The 21735-nt window shown below is 52.9% G+C and overlaps 11 protein-coding genes across 11 annotated transcripts; 4 read left to right on the top strand and 7 right to left on the bottom strand.

Moving 5' to 3' along the window:
• Positions 1-475: 475 nt before the first annotated feature.
• On the bottom strand, positions 476-2273 carry BJX68DRAFT_255690 (sugar transporter; the record flags this gene model as incomplete). Its single annotated transcript, XM_071043087.1, has 2 exons — positions 476-495; positions 614-2273. 2 exons carry the CDS (start codon positions 2271-2273, stop codon positions 476-478), a joined length of 1680 nt encoding a protein of 559 aa, XP_070898637.1.
• Positions 2274-2728: 455 nt separating this feature from the next.
• Positions 2729-4245, bottom strand: BJX68DRAFT_238268 (histidine phosphatase family protein). Its single transcript, XM_071040321.1, has 4 exons — positions 4074-4245; positions 3703-3986; positions 3092-3616; positions 2729-3018 (listed from the first exon to the last, which is right to left on the bottom strand). The coding sequence occupies exons 1-4, from the start codon at positions 4107-4109 to the stop codon at positions 2919-2921; spliced, it is 945 nt and encodes a 314-aa protein (XP_070898638.1). The 5' UTR covers positions 4110-4245; the 3' UTR covers positions 2729-2918.
• A 94-nt stretch (positions 4246-4339) lies between these two features.
• BJX68DRAFT_238269 (uncharacterized protein) lies at positions 4340-4968 on the bottom strand. The gene is made up of 2 exons (XM_071040322.1): positions 4648-4968; positions 4340-4593 (listed from the first exon to the last, which is right to left on the bottom strand). The coding sequence occupies exon 1, from the start codon at positions 4919-4921 to the stop codon at positions 4691-4693; it is 231 nt and encodes a 76-aa protein (XP_070898639.1). The 5' UTR covers positions 4922-4968; the 3' UTR covers positions 4340-4593; positions 4648-4690.
• BJX68DRAFT_238270 (uncharacterized protein) lies at positions 4949-5244 on the top strand. Its single transcript, XM_071040323.1, has one exon. It carries the CDS (start codon positions 4977-4979, stop codon positions 5133-5135), a length of 159 nt encoding a protein of 52 aa, XP_070898640.1. The 5' UTR covers positions 4949-4976; the 3' UTR covers positions 5136-5244.
• A 576-nt stretch (positions 5245-5820) lies between these two features.
• On the top strand, positions 5821-7192 carry BJX68DRAFT_255691 (O-methyltransferase-domain-containing protein; the record flags this gene model as incomplete). The annotated part of the gene is made up of 3 exons (XM_071043088.1): positions 5821-6051; positions 6103-6615; positions 6668-7192. The coding sequence occupies 3 exons, from the start codon at positions 5821-5823 to the stop codon at positions 7190-7192; spliced, it is 1269 nt and encodes a 422-aa protein (XP_070898641.1).
• Positions 7193-9041: 1849 nt separating this feature from the next.
• Positions 9042-10254, bottom strand: BJX68DRAFT_267446 (Alpha/Beta hydrolase protein; the record flags this gene model as incomplete). Its single annotated transcript, XM_071045817.1, has 2 exons — positions 9042-10023; positions 10106-10254. The coding sequence occupies 2 exons, from the start codon at positions 10252-10254 to the stop codon at positions 9042-9044; spliced, it is 1131 nt and encodes a 376-aa protein (XP_070898642.1).
• A 1060-nt stretch (positions 10255-11314) lies between these two features.
• Positions 11315-11656, bottom strand: BJX68DRAFT_238273 (uncharacterized protein). Its single transcript, XM_071040324.1, has one exon. It carries the CDS (start codon positions 11645-11647, stop codon positions 11420-11422), a length of 228 nt encoding a protein of 75 aa, XP_070898643.1. The 5' UTR covers positions 11648-11656; the 3' UTR covers positions 11315-11419.
• A 2766-nt stretch (positions 11657-14422) lies between these two features.
• BJX68DRAFT_267448 (hemerythrin domain-containing protein) lies at positions 14423-15059 on the top strand (the record flags this gene model as incomplete). The annotated part of the gene is made up of 2 exons (XM_071045818.1): positions 14423-14542; positions 14613-15059. 2 exons carry the CDS (start codon positions 14423-14425, stop codon positions 15057-15059), a joined length of 567 nt encoding a protein of 188 aa, XP_070898644.1.
• Positions 15060-15633: 574 nt separating this feature from the next.
• Positions 15634-16866, top strand: BJX68DRAFT_267449 (ankyrin repeat domain-containing protein; the record flags this gene model as incomplete). The annotated part of the gene is made up of 3 exons (XM_071045819.1): positions 15634-16086; positions 16162-16211; positions 16335-16866. 3 exons carry the CDS (start codon positions 15634-15636, stop codon positions 16864-16866), a joined length of 1035 nt encoding a protein of 344 aa, XP_070898645.1.
• A 1015-nt stretch (positions 16867-17881) lies between these two features.
• Positions 17882-19880, bottom strand: BJX68DRAFT_276230 (putative transporter; the record flags this gene model as incomplete). Its single annotated transcript, XM_071048040.1, has 9 exons — positions 17882-18157; positions 18317-18408; positions 18483-18767; positions 18848-18904; positions 18943-19194; positions 19277-19356; positions 19449-19653; positions 19712-19740; positions 19792-19880. 9 exons carry the CDS (start codon positions 19878-19880, stop codon positions 17882-17884), a joined length of 1365 nt encoding a protein of 454 aa, XP_070898646.1.
• A 330-nt stretch (positions 19881-20210) lies between these two features.
• On the bottom strand, positions 20211-21459 carry BJX68DRAFT_276231 (uncharacterized protein; the record flags this gene model as incomplete). The annotated part of the gene is made up of 2 exons (XM_071048041.1): positions 20211-21157; positions 21219-21459. 2 exons carry the CDS (start codon positions 21457-21459, stop codon positions 20211-20213), a joined length of 1188 nt encoding a protein of 395 aa, XP_070898647.1.
• Between the last annotated feature and the right edge of the window lie 276 nt (positions 21460-21735).

Raw genomic sequence — 21735 nt, forward strand, 5'->3', positions numbered from 1 at the left:
TGCTTCTTTCGCCCTCGCTCATCGCTACCCACTACTAATTGTTTGGAAATTCAACGCAGATCTGGGATCTTTTTTGAAGATAGACACTTTTTCTACGGCAACGACCCCGATGGGAGGGGGCATACCACGCGCGCGCATTTGGCCGAGATGATCGGAATCCTCGGACCACCCCCTTTGGATTTAATCAGCCGGGGAACGAGAAGTCCTTATTTTTCTACTGAAGATGGTAAGTATCTCAATCTGGATCCGATGAATTTACCATATGAATCAGACTGCTTACAGCAAGATTTACGGGAAAGTGGAAGCAGGACATCGAGATACCGAGAGACATAAGCCTCGAGAGTTCGGAGGAGTTCCTGGAAGGAAGGGATAAAGAGATGTTCATGGATTTCATGAGGGGAATGCTTCAGTGGCGACCTGAAGATAGAAAGACCGCGAAAGAGCTGCTCCAGGATCCATGGTTAAACGGTAAAATCTAGGTACGGTTGTCTTCGCCTGCCTAGTTTCAGTCCTATACCTTTGTGGGTACATACATAGCTACCCTAATTTGCTACAGGGCATCAAGCCGCTATCAACTCTTCGTGAACAACTTCCTCCTTCTCCCCATTGTGACCAATATCTTCCCCACGCCTCTCATTTCCATCACCAAAAACATCCACCTCAGTAGCTGAAAACTTCCTTGCACTAACCCCTCGCTCAAACAAAACATCCAGCTCGGCAAAGGTCCTCCCTGACGGCTCCGGCACTCTGAAGAACACGTATACAATGCACAACCCACAGCTCGCAGCCCAGAAAAACCCTGCAAAATTGCGCCAGTTCCACGCTGTCGGATTAAGCATGTATGGCGTCAGTACACTGCAGACGATATTGACCGTGATGAAGAGTGCTCGACCTAAAACCACCGTTTTTATTTGCAGTCTGCGCGTTGGGAGCTCTGCTACTAGTGAGTAGCAAACCGTGCCCACAGAGAGTTGGTAGCAGGCTGCCCAGCCTAGCATAAAACTGCCTGTAGCGAGAGATGCCTCGCGCTTGTGTGTGTCTGGCACAAGGCCCAGGAATCCCATTATCAGGAGCATGGTGAAGAGACCGCATAGGCCGAAGAGGTATAGTGTCCGCCGACCAACGCCGAGGGACATGAGAAACCACGCGCCTAGCACGCCGGCCATATTGATACCGTACTGGCCGATAGCAAAATTGTATGAGTTGTCCGCATCTAGGCCCGCTTGTTCGAGGAAGTACGTCGAGTAATTCGAGAACGAATTGCCACTTAGATTCTGGATCGCCCAGACCATACACACGATCTCTGTGCGGCGCCGGTCTGTGCCTCTAAAGCAATCGAGGTATGTCGCGCCCTGAGTAATGGAGTTCTCTAGCGCATTCGTGTGCACCATCATGGACACGGTCTCATCGGCGTCGAACCCTGTGTGCTCCCGTTGGTCTTGCCGTGTAAGCCGGAGAAGTGCTCTCTTTGCCTCCTCGAGTCTTCCTTTCCGCACCAGCCACCATGGTGAGTCCGGTGCAAATGCGATAGCAACCAGTAGGGGCACGGGCCACATCCACTGCAACGCATACGGGATCCTATATGCCCACTCATCGTGTCGATGCAGCATACCCCGAATCACTCCCAGGGCAACAGTGTGGCCGAGCCCCCAACAGAAGTTCACATATGTCGTCAGGTACCCTCTCAGCGCGACGGGGCATACCTCTGCGGCATAGCTCACAGTTAGGGTCTGAAACACACCCCAGGGAATGCCACATAAAATCTCAGCGACAAGCAGAACCTTGACATTCGGCGCGGTGAAGAATATTGCAATAAACCCGATAAGCATGGTCAAAAATATCATAACGGTGTACCTATACCCGATACGCTCGGAGATCAACCCGTTCAACAATAACCCTATGATCTCTCCAACATTGACCCCATTGCTCAACGCCGCCTGCCACGGTGCAGAGACCTGGTACGACCCGTCAGGGAGCTGTCGACCATATTTCTCATTGAACTGCGCAAAGGCGTAAAAGTTCGAGAGCAGGCTGACGTCGTATGCCTCCATCACGATGCATGTGGAGATGACAACGCTCCAGCCAATGGCCTTGGGATAGAGCTTCACGCAGTCCAAAACGCTCATGTTGTGTTCGTTCTCAGTGGCTCTTTTCGCATTGGCTATCGTCACGGCGTCACGCTTTACGGCTGCGAGGTCCTCGACGGCATGGTCGGCGGGGCGTTCGGCTGGGGCGATGTCGGTGGCATTGTCTGGCCCGGCGTGGGATGTCATTGTCGGGGTTTGTAGGAGGTAATACGGTGTGTGGTGTGTGCTACTGCTGAAATACCCCAGATTATCTTTCTAGGTTGCGTGGGAACTTGATGACTTTTATAGTGGAGACTCTATCTACCCCAGCTCTCTCATCTGGAGAGTGTCTCCATACTCCACGTCCCCAGATTTTCTGCAAGCGGCAACTGCTCGTGTGCCAGCATGCTGCAATGAAGAAGGCGACTCGGAAACAGGATTCCGTAGGGCAGAGCATATGAGACTCAGCCTAGACGCCACATTTGGAGACTAGCTGGAGGATTGAGACGCACGACTGGCGACTGGAAGCGAGATGAAGGCAGAAGGAATGCCGGATAGCATGGGAGAAACAGGCCAAGAGATATCATTGGGGTAAGCATTCCACTAGTTGGCTTAGCGTAGCTTATGTGCTAATCTACTCCAAGAAACTGAGTATCACTTGTCCCTCGTATGATTGCCGGGGTTTGCTGCTCGAGATTGGTCTTCATTTCACCGGGCAGCTACTCCAATCCAACCCGAGCTATCTGCTCCTAAAAATGAGAAACTAAATACCTGACTACACAGGCTACATTCCACCAATATCCGAAACCAAACTCGTCTGCCTAGCGGCCGAGAAGTACGGACAGAACTATACTAAACGATAACAACCGTCGTAACCGTCGCGGTCACATCCACATCGGTCGCCTTCACCATCGTCGTCGACGTATCAAATGACGACTCGCCGTCAAAGTGCCTAAATTAAGCAACCGTCAGTCAGCACAGTAACCCCGAGCTACACCAGTGAGAAACAAATCGGAAGAACTCACCATCCACTCGCCGCCCCCTCACTCAGAAAACTTGTGTCACCGTTCTTGACACAGTCCCACCCGCCTCCAACCCCCTTCCCACCCTTCCAATCAGGCACGTTACCTCCCTCAAACGCCGACCCCGGCCCTGATCCCCGCCGCACAAACGTGCTCAACCCCGCCGTGAAAACAAAGAAATCCTTCTCACTGAAGACCTGCGGCATCTGCCCCGTCAATGCCCGACCCATAGCAATCATCGGCGCCGCATGCGAGGAGATCAGGATCGCTTTTCTCGTGCGTGGGGTATCCGGTGGGAGCTTGTCTTCCATTGCGGTGATTTCAGCGTCCGCATACGCGATTATGGCGGATAAAGCTGTAGCGACGCGGTCGTGGAGTTGGGTAAGTGTTTCACCGCGGCCCGGTGGGGTTACAAAGGATGTATAATGTTTTTCGGGGTCTGCGCGGAGACATGTTGGGAAGTGTGTACGGAGGGTAGATGCTGTGGAGGGCGCTGGTGGGGTGAAGGGGATGCCGCCGAACCATTCTCTGCGCAAGCGATTAACCAGTGCTAACCAATTCTCTCAATCCCAAGCAGCAATAAGGAAGGAGAATAAGGACAGTCAATGACATACCCAAGTCCATTCTCAACCCTGACGTCCAAATCCCTCCCCTCCGCACCCTTCGTATTAAGCGCCTCAACAACCGGTTGAATCGTCTGCACGCAGCGATAGAACGGACTCGAATACACAAAGGACGGCTTCGGCTCGAACCCCTCACCGGAAATATACTCTGCAAGCTCATGCGACTGTTTGATCCCGCTCGCGTTCAGGGTTGGATCCGCAGGGTTTCCTGTTGGCGTTGGGAGTTCGGGGATGTAGGTGTTGTTCTCGAGGTCGATGGTCCAGTTGTTACGGTTCTGGATTGAGCGTCAGTATAAGTATTGCGACCCAGAAAAGAGTAGAAAGAAAGCACAGTGGCGTGTGTAGCAGAGGGAGCTACTTACGCCGTGGCGGACCAGGTAAATTGTGTCGAGGGGCATCGTGGTTGAAGTAAAAGCTTTGGCTGAAGTGGTCTCTCGTGTGTGGGTGATGAGGAAAGGAGGTTACAATATTTATACTCTAAAAGTAGGTCTCGACGAACGTAAGCCTCCACCAAGCATTACACAACACCTGCAGCAACGGGAACTTGTTTCCGTTAGTCACTTAGGGCGGCGGGGGCTGTGTCTAGGGTGTGTACTACATATGCATATCTTAGCCTGTAACCCTCGGATGGTGGGTAAAGTCATCACATCCTACCCAGACGGACCACGCCTCCTTTGACAAGGAAGTCGCAAAATATGCCACCTACACTGCTATCGAGGTTGACGAGACTACCAGTAAGCGATTGAAACGAATGATCGACAAGCGCGCTTTGGCCGTGGTGATGGTGGCATATCTGATCCGGGTCTTGGATAGAGGGGCATTTTCTTTGCTTCCATCACGGGGATTATTGAAGACTCGAACCTACAGGGCAACTGCAACCGGGTAAGTTGTCTCTCCTATCAGTAAGTGTCCTGGGTGTCTACTGACATATCACAGTAGCAATGGCTGACTGCCATCGTGTACCTCCCGGTTCTGACTGTCAATTCCCGGTTGGTGAAACACGGAGGATCGGAGAAGCAGAACCGATGTCAGGATAGGAAAATCGGATATGCAGCGCGTGCCCACGGCAAAGTGACTGTCGCTCAATATCCTTCCGCGGGGGAATATGCATCGCCCTGATTGCAGCAGCCAACAATTTTACTGCCCTCATCGTCCCAAGCAGCGTGCAGTACACCCGACGCCTTCTTTCAGCAGATCGTATCACCGCCATATTCACACGCAAGGAACCCAAAAGGCTGCCACCACTGCCTCTGCTACCGTTTTTAATGTCCATGTCAACGACATTGTTATACCGTGATTGGCGAGACGAGCCGCGCTATATAGACGCCACATATCGTGACCTTTGCCGTTGCTGCACTGTACTTGACTGGCTCAGCCAGCACTGGACGAACACGTGCAGTGTGGCCAAGCTTGCGACAGGTTGAAGTTAATTATCAAGTCTGGAAGACCAGAGCGACCTGAGAACAGAGGCATGAGACCATCCTCGGAGGTCGTCAACGATTCCCCTGGAATTGCCATCAGCATCCAAGGCCACGAACCCGAGGGAGCGTCAATTCCAAATCACGCTCCTGGATAAAATCTGGAATATTTTTAGACAGAATTTGAGAGTGCCTGTATGCATTTCGACACGAGCTTCGACAACTAGTTAGACTATCATGCCTTTGGTTATTTGGCCTGATCTCGCGTGAGGCATAGAAACGCCAGAGCGGATCCTACATGGCCAGCTTGTGGCCGATTATGCCGATGCTATATACATCGTGAACATGTGGTATTCAGTCAACTGCGGCATTTCAGCGAATCCGCCGAAAGATACGCCACTCTACTTCTCTTCGGAATAATAATACGCAGCTCGGTATAGCCTAGCTGACTCCGGTGGCTTTGCTTTTTCTGTCCCGCAGAGAGGCCCAACAATGCTGCCAGGAATGCTACACTTCGGCATCCGATATCTCATCCCTGCACAGTCCAATCGCTTGCCTAATGGAGTCTGACTCCCCTTAGCCCTTCCGTTATTTTCCGCCCTTGGGCATACTTATTGCTCGGCCTGCCCCGATGGAAGGAAGCATCGATTCAGATCAGTCAAAGATGACAATCAGCGGAGGTGCCTCCACAATGGAGGACATTGTCACAAAGCTACTTCAGGACGTCAGAGCCCTTCATGATTACCTTGATACCTCAGGGCTACCCCATCCATCCTTTGATAAGAATACCCCACCGGTTGTTCTTCCGAATGATGCCCCGCTAGAGGTCCAGAATGCTCGCGAGCAGATCATGGACGCCGCCCTCCGCCTCTTCCGTCTTGCTGCCGGGCCAAGCGATCACATAAGCCAAGCGCGGACTGCGGTATGTTTTGATTTCGAACTTTGAAGGATATACTTTGTTGACTGGTAGCAGTACGAAGACATTGCAACCCTCCAATGGCTCTGGCATTTTCAAATCTTCGACCTAGTCCCCGCCGAGGGTTCCATTAGCTACCCCGAGCTAGCTGGCAAAGCCAACGTCGCTGTCGCCCATGCGAAGAGCATCATTCGTATGGCGATAACCGCGGGACTCTTCGAAGAGCCCACCCCGCAACAAGTCTCTCACTCCGCTACCTCTCTCTATATCCGCAACAGCGAGCCCAACCGGACATGGGCCGCCTGGGTCTGCGACGTCTCTGTGCCAGCAGCGGCGGCGATGGTTGCTGCTCAGACGAAATGGCCTCGGAGCCTGAGTCGGATACACACGTCGTACAACTCTGCGAATGATACCGAGCTTCCATTCTTCGACCACCTGGCGCAACTTGCCGAGCGGAAGGCGCTTTTCCAGAGTCTCATGAAAGCCGTTTCGTCTTTGCAAAAACACGACCTCAAGCACACCATTGCCGGCTTTGACTGGGCTAGTCTTGGTGAGGCCACAGTCGTCGATGTACGTTCCCGCCCTCTGATTCTTCATATGCATCCCACTGATCGTTGTCAAGGTCGGCGGCTCAACGGGGCACGTCTCCATTGCGCTTGCCCGTGAATTCCCCTCATTGAAATTTATCGTGCAAGACCTTCCCGAGGTTATCGACAACGCACCTTCCCACCTCGCCTCCCTCTCCGACAGCACAGCCCTAGCCTCCCGAATAACCTACCTGGCACACAGCTTCCTCACCCCACAACCAATCCGTGGCGCTGCGGTCTACTTCCTCCGCATGATTCTGCACGATTGGCCGACGGACGACGCCATCAATATCCTCTCGCACCTCGTCCCAGCCCTCGAAAAGGACTCCCGGATCATAGTCATGGACTCGCTGTTGCCGGATCCGGGGTCTGTACCGCTGGCTAAGGAAAGGTTGTTCCGGGCGCAGGATTTGACAATGCTGCAGAATTTCAATGCCGGAGAGCGGGCATTGGAGGATTGGAGGCAGATGTTTGCGAGGGTTGAGGGCGGGTTGGCGGTTAGGGCAATCAGGCAGCCGGTTGGGAGTAATATGGCTTTTATCGAGTTGGGCTTGGAGTAAGAGGGGGATGAGGGAGAGAGATAAGGGAGACTATGGGCTCTGAAATACTTGCCTTTGCACCGAGGGAAGTTAACTCTAGGTGGTTCAGACAGGTCTTCAGCTTATAGCTGACGCTCTAGAAGAATTTGCTCTCAACATGAATCTCCGTGTGTGTTGCTGCTGTACAGAGTCTACTGCTTTAGGATCACCAATCCCTACTGGTCTCCCTCTCTCCTCGCAGTCTGATCAGATGTGCCGCACTCAAATAGGTCTTGGTATACTATCCACCAGAGCGAGAAAATACTGCATAGGCAGTCATTCAGGTGCAAAGCGTCACACGGTCTTCGATTAGTCCGCTAGTCGTGGCTAACCCTGCTCAAGGTGTTTCCCTCCGGTATGATTGTGCAAATCGTTGTTTTCCACGCTATTGGCCAAGGCACGCCAAGTGCCGCGCAAGGCTGAAGTGCGAACTTGGCTGCCCCGCCACTTTTCCCAACCAATATTTGCATTCGCAGATTCAGATTCTCTGTTGCCATCTTCACAAGTTGTGGATATGTTGGGCCAGTCACGGCCGTATAACCATGAGAGACTTCCAGCCAGCGACTTGAAGCTGGATGTGGGTCCACCTCCAGACGTCCTGAACCTCTCCAGTCTGACCCTGTTTAGCCCCCCTCCCCGCATCGAATGCAAATTCCCCAAGTTTTCCGCGGTGGACTAAGTATTTATTCCTGGCAGTTCAATATGCCCTGCCGATAGCTCTAACCTGCCTGCTCATCGATTCCATCGCCTACACGGTCAGGTTCGTGGTCAACAGAGACTGCGTTTCCTGCAGACAGCCTCGAGTATGCACTCTACAAAATACTTGATTCTCAGAATGATACAAAAACCTGACCATCTTCGCCGAAACGACCTGCGCGGACATGGAAGCAGCGCTGCGCGCCAACATCGTCCAGGACGGCATCAGCATCATGATGGAACCGCAACTACAGGTCCGCGGCCCCAACACCCGCAACGGATCAAAGCCGCCCGGTGGGGGCTCTACCTGCTGACAATTGGTCAGTGGAGCGCCACGATCTACACCCTGGCCCAACCCTCCAAGCGCGAAGCCACCCAGGGATCTCCGGCTACGGCATGCGCGGCCCAAACCCAAGCGACGACTGCGACAGAGCGCGCGTCCTCAGCGGCCCCGGGACAACAAGCTGCTCCGCGAATCAACTCTGCAGCAACAGAAACTGGCTCTACGTCGACGCCCCCTTCGACGGAACAATGGCGATAGCAGACGCCTGCGCCATTACCTCCATGTCTGTCCTTTTAACCCTCACCGGCATGCCCGTCCTCACCTCCGTAGGTCAGCTCTTCGTCGACAGACCCCATGACCGGTTGCGACCATCGCCCCGCGAGCTCGTGCGCCGCCCGAGAGAGGGGTTAATCTTCTTTGAACTGGGGACCGATACGTGGCTCGCCATGTCGTCGGTTCTCGTTGTCATTGTTGGCGGGCTTGCGCTGGGCAATATGATCGATGTATACCGCGAGCGGGCGGACGCGGCGTTTGATGTTGATTGGGCGTGTCATGGAGGTCTTATCCGGACGTTGGGGCTGGGAGGCCGGTATGGCTTGCGCAGATGTGGTTTGCAGCATAATTGTGGTGAGTTGGTTTTGGTCTTGGATTGTGGTCTTTGTCTGATGGGGTGAGACGATAGGGGAGAATGGAGGAGAGAAGTTGGTTTCTCTTGGGCACTTATTATGGCTGCGGTGAGTTACGTTACAGTACTCGAGAAGGAGCACCTTTCATCATAATCACAACTTGTTTACTCCCCTTTTCAGGCAGATACACACAGGTTGGCCAACATGTCTCACTAGATACGACCATCTACCCCAAAACCCTAAGAAGCCCCTCGGCAATATTCTCACTCCCTCGCATGACTCTCACGGGTACATCCTCCCTGGGCCTCAGACCACAATACTCCGGCTCCGTAGGCCGGTCCAGCTTGAACTGCCACGCATGCGCCATCCCGGGAGTAACCTGCAACTCAATACTCGCCCCGTCAGCGGATGCATTCTGAACGAATGTCTGGATATCGTGCAGGAACACATCGTGGCTCCCGACGTTGACCCATGTCCGCGCGGGGAGGATATCCTCCCAGGTTTTTGACCCGTCGCCTAGATGTGATCCTAATGTCGTGAAATCAAAGAGGCTTGATACGTCGGGCTCGCAGTCTGCACCCGGCGCCACGGCCTCCACGCACCGATCCAGAAGCCGCTTGCTCAGAATATCCCTATGCCGATTGGTCTCAAACGATGGCGACGCGTTCCGCAGATTGACCCACGGACAGAGAAGGAATGCGCCGTGCGGCTTTGCGAGACCCTCCTCTGCTACCGCCAGCAGACAAGAAATCGCCAGGTGTCCACCCGCCGAAACCCCTCCAACGACAATCCTCTCTGGCGCGATTCCTCGGTCTAACAAATACCGGTACGCGGCGAGGGCTTCGCGCTGCTGCGTCGGGAATCTAGCTTCTGGACCGAGCGTGTACTCTACCGAGAAGATGGCTAGTGAGGTATCGGGGGCTTTTTCCGCGATGCGCTCGGAGACACGGAGGAGCGTTGTGCTGTTTCCGAGGGCGTGGCCGAGGCAGTATGCGCCGCCGTGGAGCCAGAGGAGGACGAAGGCGGTTTCGCTGTCGTTTCTGTCTGGAGACGGGGTGCGGATCCAGGTTCCTGTGAATTTAGCGGTGGAGACGGGCGTGCAGAGGTTCTGTTTTATTTCAGAGAATCGCGTGGAGTTGAGCAGGGTGTTGTTGCGTGGTGATGCGTTGTAGCGCTTTATTGTGGCGAGGGGGACGACTGCTGAGAGGCTGTGTGGGTTGGTGGTGTCGTTAGGACTTGAAGGATATAGGTGGCAGGGTACAGATATGAGAATGAATCTGTTGATCATACCCTCGTAAAAGAGACCGCCGGAGATCTTCCCTGAGCGGGATATCCGACTGCGAGAACAACCTCCGAGCAAGCAGCGAGGCCAGAATTCCCGGCACCGTAACTATAGCAAGCGCTACCAACACGGCCCTGTCGCGGATTGCTGCTGCCATTTGTGCTTTTGTAGTCAGGCCGAGTCGACTCGGAATATTATCTGCATGGGATTTGATTATTTATACCAGATCCATCCTCATCCTCCGAGGCGAGAGGGGTATGCCAAGTAGATCAGACGTACCTAGGCAAACATACACCCGGAGCGTTTATTGCCCCGGCTCGCAATCTGCCCCCGAATTAGGGCTAGCGCCGGCATCGGCGATCCGGGCCTCGATCCACTCCAGCATAACCCTAAGAACCTCCTCGCCTGTGCTTCCTCCGGCGCTTAGTAGCTCGTGGTATGGGGTATCGAGAATAACGAGCTTGGTCGAGGAGACTTCACTCTCGCTTTCGTCCTGTTTTCCGATTCCCGCGCCCTTGGCGCACGCGGCTTGAGTTCGAAATCGCTGGATTCCCTCGACAAAGGACAAGCTCCCACGCCAGTCGCTCCACGGATCCCAGCGTCCATGCAGGACAAGCACGTTCATCCCAGTGTCGCTCCCATCCCCATCCCCATCCCCACCATTCTGCCCCCACAACCTCTCCCTAATACCACCCCAAACTCCCCTAACAACCCCAACCGCACTCGCCGCAACAACCCACGAGATCCCACCGCGGAAAAGCATCTGATCTTCCCCCGCAAGTCGCACAGCCTCATGATCGCCGCGGAGTGTATCATGTGGTGGCGGGGTTGAGCCTGGTAAGGAGGGGACTTCGCGGTGCGGGAAGAAGAATGCGATAATGCGAAGGAGCAGAGATGCGAAGTGGGATATGAGGCTGTGCATCTGGTTTTGGCTGGGAAAGGGGAGGACGGGGCTTGTCAGGAGGAGGCCCGTTATGCGTGGTGTTGGGGTGGGATTCGGGTTGTTGGATTTCTGCGAGGCTGTGAGGAGGGTTGTAGCGCTCCCGGCTGTAACAAGGCCGCCAAGGGAGTGGCCGAAGAGGAGTATTGGCGGAGTTGCGGGGTTGATTCTGGCATTATCGGAGGTCGAGCCTACTGACGCCGTCGCCGCCGTAACGCCCGTGGATATAGCACCACCACCAGCAGCAAACCCAACCAGCCACACATGATCTCTCACAGCCGCTTGAAGATCCACAACCCCGCGAACACCAGGAGATCGCCCATGACCCTGCAGATCGAGCGCCCAGACCTCGATCCCCCGCTCTGTAAGTCGCAGGATGAATTTAGAATGTGAGGTCGCATAGCGTTGTGCATATTCGCCGAAGCCGTGCTGCAGTATGAGGATCGCGCGTGGCGACGGGGGGCCCGAGGGTTTCCAGTTGTGGGCGATGGGACCGGAGGGGAGGGTAAGCGTTGTGTGGGTGTACATTTTGTTTTGTTTTGCCTTGTTGTTGTAGAGCGGGTAGGCGTTGGGTCGGAGCGACTTGGATTGGCGAGGAAGGAATGAGCATTCAATAACAATGAAGACCTTGAAAGTGATCTTGAACGCGGGTGAACGTTCCTTAAATAGGCCCAACCAAGTCAAATTGTGGAGAAGCGCCGAGAGAACTAATCGAACACTAGCCGAATCCTGGTCATTCCTGTCTATGAGGCGGCTGTAGGATAGAACTCGGAGACGTGGACTAGTAGTAGCTAGTTAGGGTAGCCAGTGATTGCGCTGGCCCCCAAACTCGGGGTGTTTAGGTGTCTACTGTGGTTCCTCTAGCATTCACGCCATATAATACGCACCAGTGTGTAGGGCGATCGGGAGCAGAGACGACCGGGTTTTAGCATCGTGGGTCCTTACAGTCATTTGGTAGCAAGAACTGGGATGTGTTAGAGGCCCGATCGCTCACCACACCATAACACCAACTTGACGAAACGCTCATCGCATCTGCCGTGAAGGAGCCAATCGTACGAGAAATAAGCCGTCAATCACATCAGACCACTTTATGTCTTTTGCTTTTAGATCCACCCAAGACATTAAAGTTATGGAAAGTGAGAAGAGCTCAGCGAAGTAGAAGGAGATAAAAAGGCATTTCCCGCACCATCGCCGAAGCCCGCGGGATACATGCATTCAATCCGATGTCGAAGCGCCCAGGCCGAGCTCGAGCCAGTCATTCGCACCTTCCGTATCAGCACCAGTATACCTATAGCCTCTTGTAGTGGTAGTAAGTAACACAGTAGAACTGAGGTATTCACCGTAGTGCATCCATCAATGCTCCCTTCTGATATAGGAACACTCTGACGCTGGCTGAGTCTGTTAATGTTCCGTTGGTTTGTCCTCTTCCAGCCTTGCAAGATGAGAGCCACTGCTATGTTGACAAGTCCACTGAGGATGGCCACATTGAATTAGGGTTCCTTGACTGGTTATAATCTGGAAACCTGTGAACAAAACTCGTAGGGAGGTGGATAAACGCTCTACCCAATTCAATCGGAGCAGGAGAGTATTCACCCTCCGCGTTCGATACCGAATCGCCATCGACGCTATGATCAGATGTATGCAGAGCGCGATTCGGAAAACATCTCAGCTGCATGTGCTGCAGTCGCGGCATCCTCCGTGCGGCTTGCCCAGCGGAGATGTACAGGCCCCTAAGAAGCTCTATCGTTGCCTCTGTGCGGAAAAAAGCCGCATGTCAGTCTCAACAGGTGGCCGAAGATGTTCTGGGAAATCGTGCCAGCGTTCTGTGAGTGTGTAGGCTCCTCATCTTTCTCCAAGGGGTTTTCTTCAAAGAGCCATATTCCTGCTGGCGTGGTTCCGCCGAAGAACGGTGTATACTGTTAGATTGGGCCAGAAGGGTAGACTGGTGCTGTTCTCCGACTCGAGAGGCCAGAACAGTTCCGTCCTATCATGGCACTTAGGTAGAGAGTCGTGAGTTGCTGTGAGAGGTCTTGCAGATGGACACTAAACATATCATAATTTGCGCCACTCAGTATATTCTCGGGGACGAGTCGCTCATTTCGTGGTGGCGTGTGAGGAAAGTTGAGCCGGAATTCCCGCACTGACGTTGGCCAGAGGTGCACTGAGTTGGTGAAGCCTGCCATTTCTCAAAGATCAAAATGGACTATGCTTATTATGTTTTTTGGAAAAAGGGGGATCACCCTCTCGATTGCGCTTCCGTAACTCGGAATCCGGCTTTTCATTATCGAAGAGCTTAAGGTCCACCCTCTGCAACCGAGGCAGCTTGGTCGATAGATAGGAGCAGGATGCAGGACTGATCAGCCGTGTGTTTCCTTCCACCAAGAGAAAATTAACTATTAACAGGCGGTACATCTTCCAGCTCGGTCAGAGAAGATTGCCCAAATCTCGTGTGTAGAAGATCCATCCCTGCTTCCATTCGCGCAACTTTCGACCCCTGACGGTCAACAACATCACTCGAGAATGTACTTTGATCCATAGCTCGACATTGCCTCTATCCCCATCCTCCGGTGACTATAACACCAGGGCTTCCAGGATAGTCCGGGGCGAGTGGATGAAGATTTGATTGTTTCTTGCATGCTCCTCGGAAGTGTGGAAGTGGGCGCGCGCTTCAATCGAGTATGTTTCCAGCTGGACAATGACCTGGACCTTACGAAGATATGACCTTAGCCATCTGCTCTGGGCGACAATTTCATGGAACTCCGCGAGCCTCTCAAGAGGTGTTTAGCTTGATTTCGGCGAATGTTTGCCGCTCAATCGCGGCTTGCCACTGGCGGCTAATGGTTGCATACCGGGCTAGGTCGGTGCCCAATTTAGAGATCACCTCGCCGAGGAGCTCCGAAGGTAGCTGATACAACATTCCCTCAGCGAAGGTGACGACGGTGCTTGGTGTTTGTGGACCTGCCGATGATCGACCATTTGGGGATGCCAAGGTGCACTGAGATTCAGCGCTAGGCCATTCTAGGTTACGCTATTCTCAGCGCTAACCGGGTTAATACTAGCATATGTGTAAAATCCTTCATCCACTGCCCGATTTATAAGGCTTAGAAATGGTTGGCCTGTTGTTTCTAAGGCCGTCCAAGGTGGGGGGATTCCCGATCATATCAAAACTCAAAAAAGTCAGCCTGCTTCTGTTGATGTTTCCCGCGATACTGTATACATAACCACATCTCGGCCACAAATGAAGTGCGGCTTTAACCTCTCACTCTACGCTCAACACTTCCTCAAACCCCGCTACAACGTATTCTCGTCTCTGTCGCCCGCCAGCACTGGTCTCCTGAAACCCCATCGCTACCATCTTTCTACGAAGGCTACGCCTATCGCCACAATGAGTCAAGAACAGCCGCAAGAGCCAGCACCAAAGCAGGAGGAAGAGCAGAAGCTCCCCCCGCTCTCACCCCAAGATTTCAGAGCGTATAACCAAAAAGCCGAGCAGATGGAGTATTTTGTAAGTCACCCTGCATCGCTTTATATATCTATCCCGTTCGAGAAGGAAGGGTGATTCTAACGTTGAGCAGCACGCCCATTTCCGACACTCGTGGAACATCCTCTGGGATGCAACAACAGCCAATAAACGCCCGTCAAACATGACGCTGAAGCAATTCATCAACGTCGGCTTGCAATTTGCGCAGCATCTCGAGGTGCACCACAGTATAGAAGAGAACCACGTTTTTCCGTACCTGGCGCGGCGCATGCCGGAATTTCAAGCGAAAGGGCGCGGGAAACGCGCTGCGGAACTTTTGCGGCAGCATCGGCAGATTCACGACGGGCTTGAGGGGTTTGAAAAGTATCTCGAGAAGTGTGTATCTGGGGAGGAAGAGTTGAGGCTTGACGTGCTGCGGGAAAAGATGGAGGGGTGGCGTGAGGTCCTCTGGACGCATCTGGATCAGGAGGTTAAGACCTTGGGGGCGGAGAATATGAGGCGGTATTGGAGTAAGGAAGAGATAACGATGATTCCCATGTGAGGTGTTCATGTAAATGTCGAGTTGGAATATACGAGCGTTCTTGGAGCCAGATAGCGTTTTGAATGCAGTTGTTCGCATGTGTTGTTGTTGAAGACACGATCAGGCATTACCGGCGCAAAAAAGAAGAAGAAGAAAACGAATAGGAACCAGCGAGACTGGGTCGTGCCATGGAGGATATCACGCCCAAAGTGGCCAAGGTCTCAGCGATAACAGCGAAATTCAGCTCATATCTGGCTGAGAAGTAAGTGACGTGACTAAGTGAGTCATGCTCTGCCACAGTAAGAGACTTATTTATATTCGAGGCTTGGTGGTGTTTTATGCCTGTCCCTCAAACCTTGTCCTCTGAAAAGATGGATTTGGGAAGCGGCCATCTTTCGCGCGAGGCTGACAAGGCTGCCCGCGATGCTGGGCCACATCACGTGTTCGGGCCATGCTTGCAGGGAGGAAACTTGATGATTTCAAGAAGGACTCCAGCGGAACTCAAACATCTTTATTACATACATAATCTCTACCCACTCGAGACAAGTAACCTGAAGTCGTTCTTAAATAAGGTGACGATAGAGGAAGGGACACCATGGCCGAAGGGAAGGGGCGACCTGCTAAGCGCCGCCGGGCAGCGACCCCGCTGGAGCCCGATTCTTGCAACTCCGCGACCGCAACGACAAGCTCCAACGCGAGATCCAGCTCACCCTGTTTGACAAACTTTGATTATACAGAGGGATGGATTTGCGCTCTACCCATCGAAATGGCCGCCTCGCGGACCATGTTCGATGAGCTCCATCCGAGTCTCGTCCAGGATGAAACCGACACAAACACGTACACCCTCGGGCGGATGGGCGACCACAATGTTGTCCTCATTTGCCTGCCTTCTGGCACTATGGGGACCTCGCCGGCAGCTACAGCAGCTGCGAACATGCTACGGACTTTTCCTAAGATTCGCTTTGGGTTGATGGTCGGCGTTGGCGGTGGCGCACCCGGTCCACCTGGCAACGATCCTTGCGAAGACCTGCGGCTTAGAGATGTCGTTGTCAGCAATCCGGATAGAGAGTGTGGTATATACTCCTAATTGTTTAAAGAAGGCCAAAAGCTGACCGAGTCATAGGAGGCTTGTTTCGGTGACGCTGACTTAGTGAAAGCGCTACTGGATTCTGGGTGCGTCGATCCCAATGCAAGGACTGTTTCGCCGCTTCAAACATCTCTGGTAGCAGCGGTAGGAGCGAGCGATCGGAAGGCCGTTGAGCTTCTGCTCCAGAGATGAGATGTTGAAATAAATAGCCCCGCTGGGGATGGTAGGACTCCTCTGGCTCTGGCAGCAGGCGCACACGATTGGGAAATGGTGCTGCTACTGCTTCAAGGACCGGATGCTTTGTCGGATATTCAAGACCTCTACGGAAGGAACCTATTAGCAGTGGCCGCACAAAACGATAATGCCTTCATTGTCGACTCGCTACTTCGACGATCAACGGCGGAACTGAATATTCCTGATTTTAATGGGAAGACACCTCTGGCCCTGGCATCAGAGAACGGCGGGTTAAACACTGTCGAAATTTTGCTTCAGCAAGAGGGCGTTGAGCTAAATCCCGTGGAGAGAGTCGGTCGGACGCCCCTTGGGCTAGCAGCAATGAACGGTCATACCAAGGTGGTGGAGCGTCTTCTCGAGCTTCGGGGCGTTAGGCCTGCTGTCAGAGACGGGCATGGACTGACACCTCTTGCCCTGGCGCAAAGACTTGGGCATTTGAACACTGCGAAAACCATACGCGAACACCTCTATAAGAAATACACAGAGGGCACACCGACCAGCTACTGATCTTAGTGGCCATCATCGTCGAGATTGGCAATCTGCTTCATATGGTGAGTTTTGAGCATGGAACTCTGGCCGCACAGGTACTGCTATGGAACCCTTCTGATTCCTTGGGTTCTCCCAGTGCGTTCTTCCCCAAACGAGCAAAGAACTTGAAGGCTGACCAGCCTCTGACTCGCCGAGTACCTACTTGGGGTTAATTCGCAGGGATACGGGGGTGATAAACATACTTTCCATGGTTCATCCTAATACCCACCACTAAAAGCAGTGCATCAGTTGAATATCTTCACCCTCACCCTGCTCAGTCCACTTCACCTAGTATCTGCCTTGCCGGCAACCACGCCTCAGGTGAGCAGAATGGCATATAGCTCCTGCTTCTCTGCGCCTCTGGGAAGAACCTAAGTTGGGATCCCGGGTGAACCAGGGCAACGGGTCTACCCCTCAAAGCCACTGTACTGCATTCTTAGTCTGGAGAGGAGGTTGGAATCTGTCGAGATATGTCGAGGTTATTAGAGCTGTGATTGGTAGCTTTGTTTGGGATTTATACTAGAGGGTTACTGAGGCAGAAATGGAGCGGCTCAGCCACAGTTTAGCGGTTGGAAATCAGATTGAAATCCCGCGTGTGATATGCAGGAGTTGGCGTGGGGTTGTTGTGGGGTGTGGCTGTGAGTTTCATACCCTGGTAAATGCATGCAATAGATGGGATGGATTTTCGTACTTTCAGACGATACTGCGTCCCCTAGGGTTCTACTTTCTGGCCCTGCTTTTTCCCACTTCAATTTGCCTTCTTCGCCTTCTTTGACTCTTTCGAAACCCAAATCAGGCCATCTCACTTGGTGGGGTAGAGACCAAATATATACTCTTTGTTACGGTATACAGCTGTTTGGTTTAGTCTCCAAGAAGTAGCTCTCGCGTAGCTTTTAAATATCTTGCAGTTGAAATGTCAAATAATTTCCGTTTGGCGTTTGCAAGTGTCTATCAAGGAGAGACAGATGTCTGAGACCAGATAGCTATAACCACCTCACCCCCCACCCTCCCGAATCCCCATATCTCCCCTAGCGTCCCCGTCCCCGTGCCAAAGCCCTAAGTCCAATCCCAGAAGAGGAGCCTGGCCACCCGGCTGATGCCGGTAGAAGCTATCAGCGATACTCTTCAAAGCCCTTCCCTTTGTCTCGGGCATACACACGGCGCAAGCCACGACAGTTAGCAATGTACAGCCGCAGAAAAGGAAGTAGACACTGAAAGAGGATCTTGGCAATAGGACAGGGGTTATATATGCTACGGCAAAGTTTGTTATCTGCACGATGTGTTAGCTAAGATTATGTAGTTTGTTTTCTGGGTAGGGCTGGATGGGATTGGAACTTGGTAGTAGGGGAGATAGGGCATGGTAGGGTTAGGTTGAGATGGGTCAGGCTAGCTAAAAGGGGATAAAAAAAAAAGGGAAAGGATGATGTACACAATTCGCACTCTGCGCTATACTCGTGGCCGTTGCTCTGGTGGGAACAGGCTGGATTTCGCTCGTGAAGACTTTGATTCCGAGGGCCCAAGCTGTAAGCGTCAGTACGCCGTATCACACCATACCATACAAACTAGTCAATGGGGGAGAATGGGTATAAACGTACTGATATGATACGTGATTGCAAATAAGTAAACCAAGACAATAACCACCCACCGCGCAGCCCCTGTGTCAGGCTGTACAATCCCCGACGCATACAATGAATCAATAAGCGCCATGATTGTAGCGAGGACGATCCCACCGTATAGTGTTGATACGCGGCGCCCGATCTTGTCAGTTAGGAGGAAGGCAGGTATAGATCTGAGGCAGGTCACGAATGCGGAGACGCCGGAGGCGAGAAAGGAGTATTTGGAGGTGGAGAGGCCGGCTTGGTGGAAGAGGAGGGGGGCGTCTTTTGATTTTCACATCCGTCAGTTGATTGCTCTCATTGACTCTGTACAGAGGGGTTGAATGGGAGACAAATGGCGGTACCTACGTAGAGAACACCATCAACCCCGCTTAGGTGCTGCATTGACATGAGGAAGACCGCTAAGAGCGCCTGTCTTCTTGTCCCGGGCCTAGGACACGCTTTAGCTGTGTGATCCCTCGACGGCATTCAAGGCGGGCATGCTCCCATATAGTCAGCCTCTTCTCAACACCCTCATTGTCAGTGCCATTCTGTCCCAGTGACAGCCCAGCATCCCCACCACGATCAGCCTCTCCGATTCCAAGTGCTAGCCAAGCGGCGTCAGTTTCCGCATGTCGTCCCTGATGACTCAACCACCTCGGCGACTCAGGGAGCCAGAACCTGGCTAAAATTGCCAGCGGTGCAGCAACACCTGCCTACAGTGCTAGTGGAAACTGCCAGGGGAATTCACTATGTATCCGGACGGTCCTATCGCACATGAAGTAGCCAGCGACGAGGCCGAATGGTTATGAAGACTTGCACGAGGGAGGCGAGAGGGCCACGGTATTTGGAAAGGGAGATTTCGCAGATGTATCTCCAGGTCGGTTAGCTGATCAGCGATGCGAGTTCCCCGCACGAGCAAAAGAGAGAATGGAAGGCACGGCAAGGCGAGGGGAGGTAACGTACACGACCAATGTGCTTAAGAACAACCCCTCCCCAATCCCAACGACTAACCTACCAAGAATTAAAACCGAGAGTCGGTGCGCACTCACCTCGAGCGTGGCTCCAAGAGCAAACACTAGCGACCCGAGGGCCAGAAGCCGCGTTCGGCCAAGCTTGTCCGAGATTGTTGTTCCTGAGAAGAGCGAGGCGAACGTTGCGGAGAGGCGGACTGAGGAGACGATGAAGCCGTGAATAGAGGCCGGTGGTTAGAAACGTGGGCATGACACTTAGAGGCCCTATTACTCCTGTGTCAAGGCTGCTCTGGGGTTAATGCTGCTGATTGAGGGGAATGGGAAGGAGAACATACCCACTGAGCAGACCGCCGATTGAGACGATGAGGGCTGAGGTAAGGTAGCGGGGAGGAATGAAGGAATTGAGACGCCCTGATAAAGGCATAGCAGCAGAGTATCCAGGATACTGTTTGAGGGATGTGGTAGAGCGGAGCAAATGGGAAGGGGAAGCGGAAGATTTTACACACCAGTACGAAATGACGTTGCGAGTCAGCCGGTAAAGTAGATTCGTTGAAGCGCAACACACAAACTATAGTTGCAGACCTGACCTTGCTATATGTTTGCACTTTTCTATAGAACTTTTCTGCGCACGACTGCTTGACTTGAATCGAAACAAAATGGCCTTGAGAGAAACCGCGGAATTGCCCTCCTCCCCCGATAACACTGCCCAGTGGTACTAGATCGGCATCTGCTGATCGGAGTCCCTCTTTTCATGTCAACCAAGGTCACTCTCGTTCTTCGCCACGATCTCCTCAAACCGCTCCTTGATGCCCTTGAGCACCCGCAAGATCCGTTGACGAAACCGCAGACCACTGACGCAAAACCAATGCGGATCAACCATGAGCTCCTCAAGCCCTAGACAGAACACTGCCCAATCAACCGGCTTTCCCGATGCCTCAAGATCCCCTACTTCGTACACAAGCTCGGGCTCACACCGCTTCTTCCAGTAACTGTCTGGCATTGTCCACTGAAACGCTTCGAGTATGTTCCGTGTGTCATTTATTCTCTCCTGGCACAGTGGGCGACCACGGTATATCAGGTCGACAATCATAAGAGCAAGCTCCACAGGTAATCGTGAAACAACCTTTTCCGTTCTTGCACGCGGGCGTGTTGCAACCTTCATTAACTCCTGGATAGCAGGAGTCCGCAACGGACTTCCAAGGGCATGCCACAGCTCTTCATCCCGCATAGATTTCGTGTCTAGACGATAAAAATAGTTCTCTGCCTCATCCTCACTATTGAAGTGGGGAGTTACACCCTCCCTCCTTCCGAAAGCTCCCTGCTCGAAGCAAGAGTCTGTACCGGGTAAATGCTGCGTGGGGGGACGCCAATCGCGCTTGTTTGCGGGCCAAAACGCCATTACGGCCTCAGTATAAGCTCGCAGGTTCGGAAGCACTTTTGCAAACCCGATCACCCGGTCGACAAGCAGCCAGCAGTGGGGGTGCGCCGGGAATCCAATCCGTCTCCCTGCTTCACGATGCCTGTCCGGCTCGAAAAGGTTAACCATGTGGAAATCTACATTCCAGCGGTTCTCGTTCCTGACAAAGCCTCTTAGGCGGGCACGATCTGGGTCCGTCGGTACGGGGCCGGGGTAGTAGTCAATCATAGTGCCATGGTCGATTCCGGAGAGGTATACACGGCCTGTCGCGGGTTCGTCGAGGACTAGTTCGTGCACGCGTCAGCTAAAAGGCATGAGTGCATTTAGTAGCGGGATGAAACCTACTCGCCCGATAAAAGTGCATCCAGCCAAAAACATGTTTTTTGAAGTCTGTTTCTTCGACTTCAGCAGACGGTACGATGGTCGGCCTTCTCGACCTGGCCGTGGCCTTGCCGCGGTGTCTGCAGAGCGCCACCCAGTCCTCTCGTTCGTTGATGACTTCTGGCTCTCGCAGTAGTACTTGAGATCCGCATATGGTACAGTGGAGAAATGGGTCCTCTCTTTTACCGATGATGGATCGTCGCATGGTGGGCTGTCAATGATTGAAAGGAGAAATTGCTCGAGAAACTCCTCATTTTCTCCTTACCTGGGAATGCCCCGGATTATATATGTATCTGTCATGATGTCACTTTGTCTGGCATGATGCAGGCTGGCCAATGTACCATGGGATTATATACTTTAATAGAAACCCAAAGCATACTAAACTTTATACAGACGATGTAAATACTCCTTAGAAGACTTCAAAGAAACAAGGTGATAAATTCAATGAGCTGCCTCCCTGTTTATAAACCAAGAATAGCTG

Source organism: Aspergillus pseudodeflectus (genome assembly GCF_044049435.1).
Source record: "Aspergillus pseudodeflectus strain CBS 756.74 chromosome Unknown BJX68scaffold_24, whole genome shotgun sequence".
Lineage (NCBI taxonomy): Eukaryota > Fungi > Ascomycota > Eurotiomycetes > Eurotiales > Aspergillaceae > Aspergillus > Aspergillus pseudodeflectus.

Bases quoted from the DNA above. Each gene is read 5' to 3' on its own strand.
- BJX68DRAFT_238269 (XM_071040322.1), bottom strand. From the start codon at position 4,921: ATGGCGGTGATACGATCTGCTGAAAGAAGGCGTCGGGTGTACTGCACG.
- BJX68DRAFT_238273 (XM_071040324.1), bottom strand. From the start codon at position 11,647: ATGCTCATTCCTTCCTCGCCAATCCAAGTCGCTCCGACCCAACGCCTA.
- BJX68DRAFT_238270 (XM_071040323.1), top strand. From the start codon at position 4,977: ATGTCCATGTCAACGACATTGTTATACCGTGATTGGCGAGACGAGCCG.
- BJX68DRAFT_238268 (XM_071040321.1), bottom strand. From the start codon at position 4,109: ATGCCCCTCGACACAATTTACCTGGTCCGCCACGGC. The intron at 3,617-3,702 runs GTATGTCATTGA...TCGCTTGCGCAG, and splicing joins AGGGTTGAGAATGGACTTGG to AGAATGGTTCGGCGGCATCC. The intron at 3,019-3,091 runs GTGAGTTCTTCC...TGCTTAATTTAG, and splicing joins GAGGGGGCGGCGAGTGGATG to GCACTTTGACGGCGAGTCGT.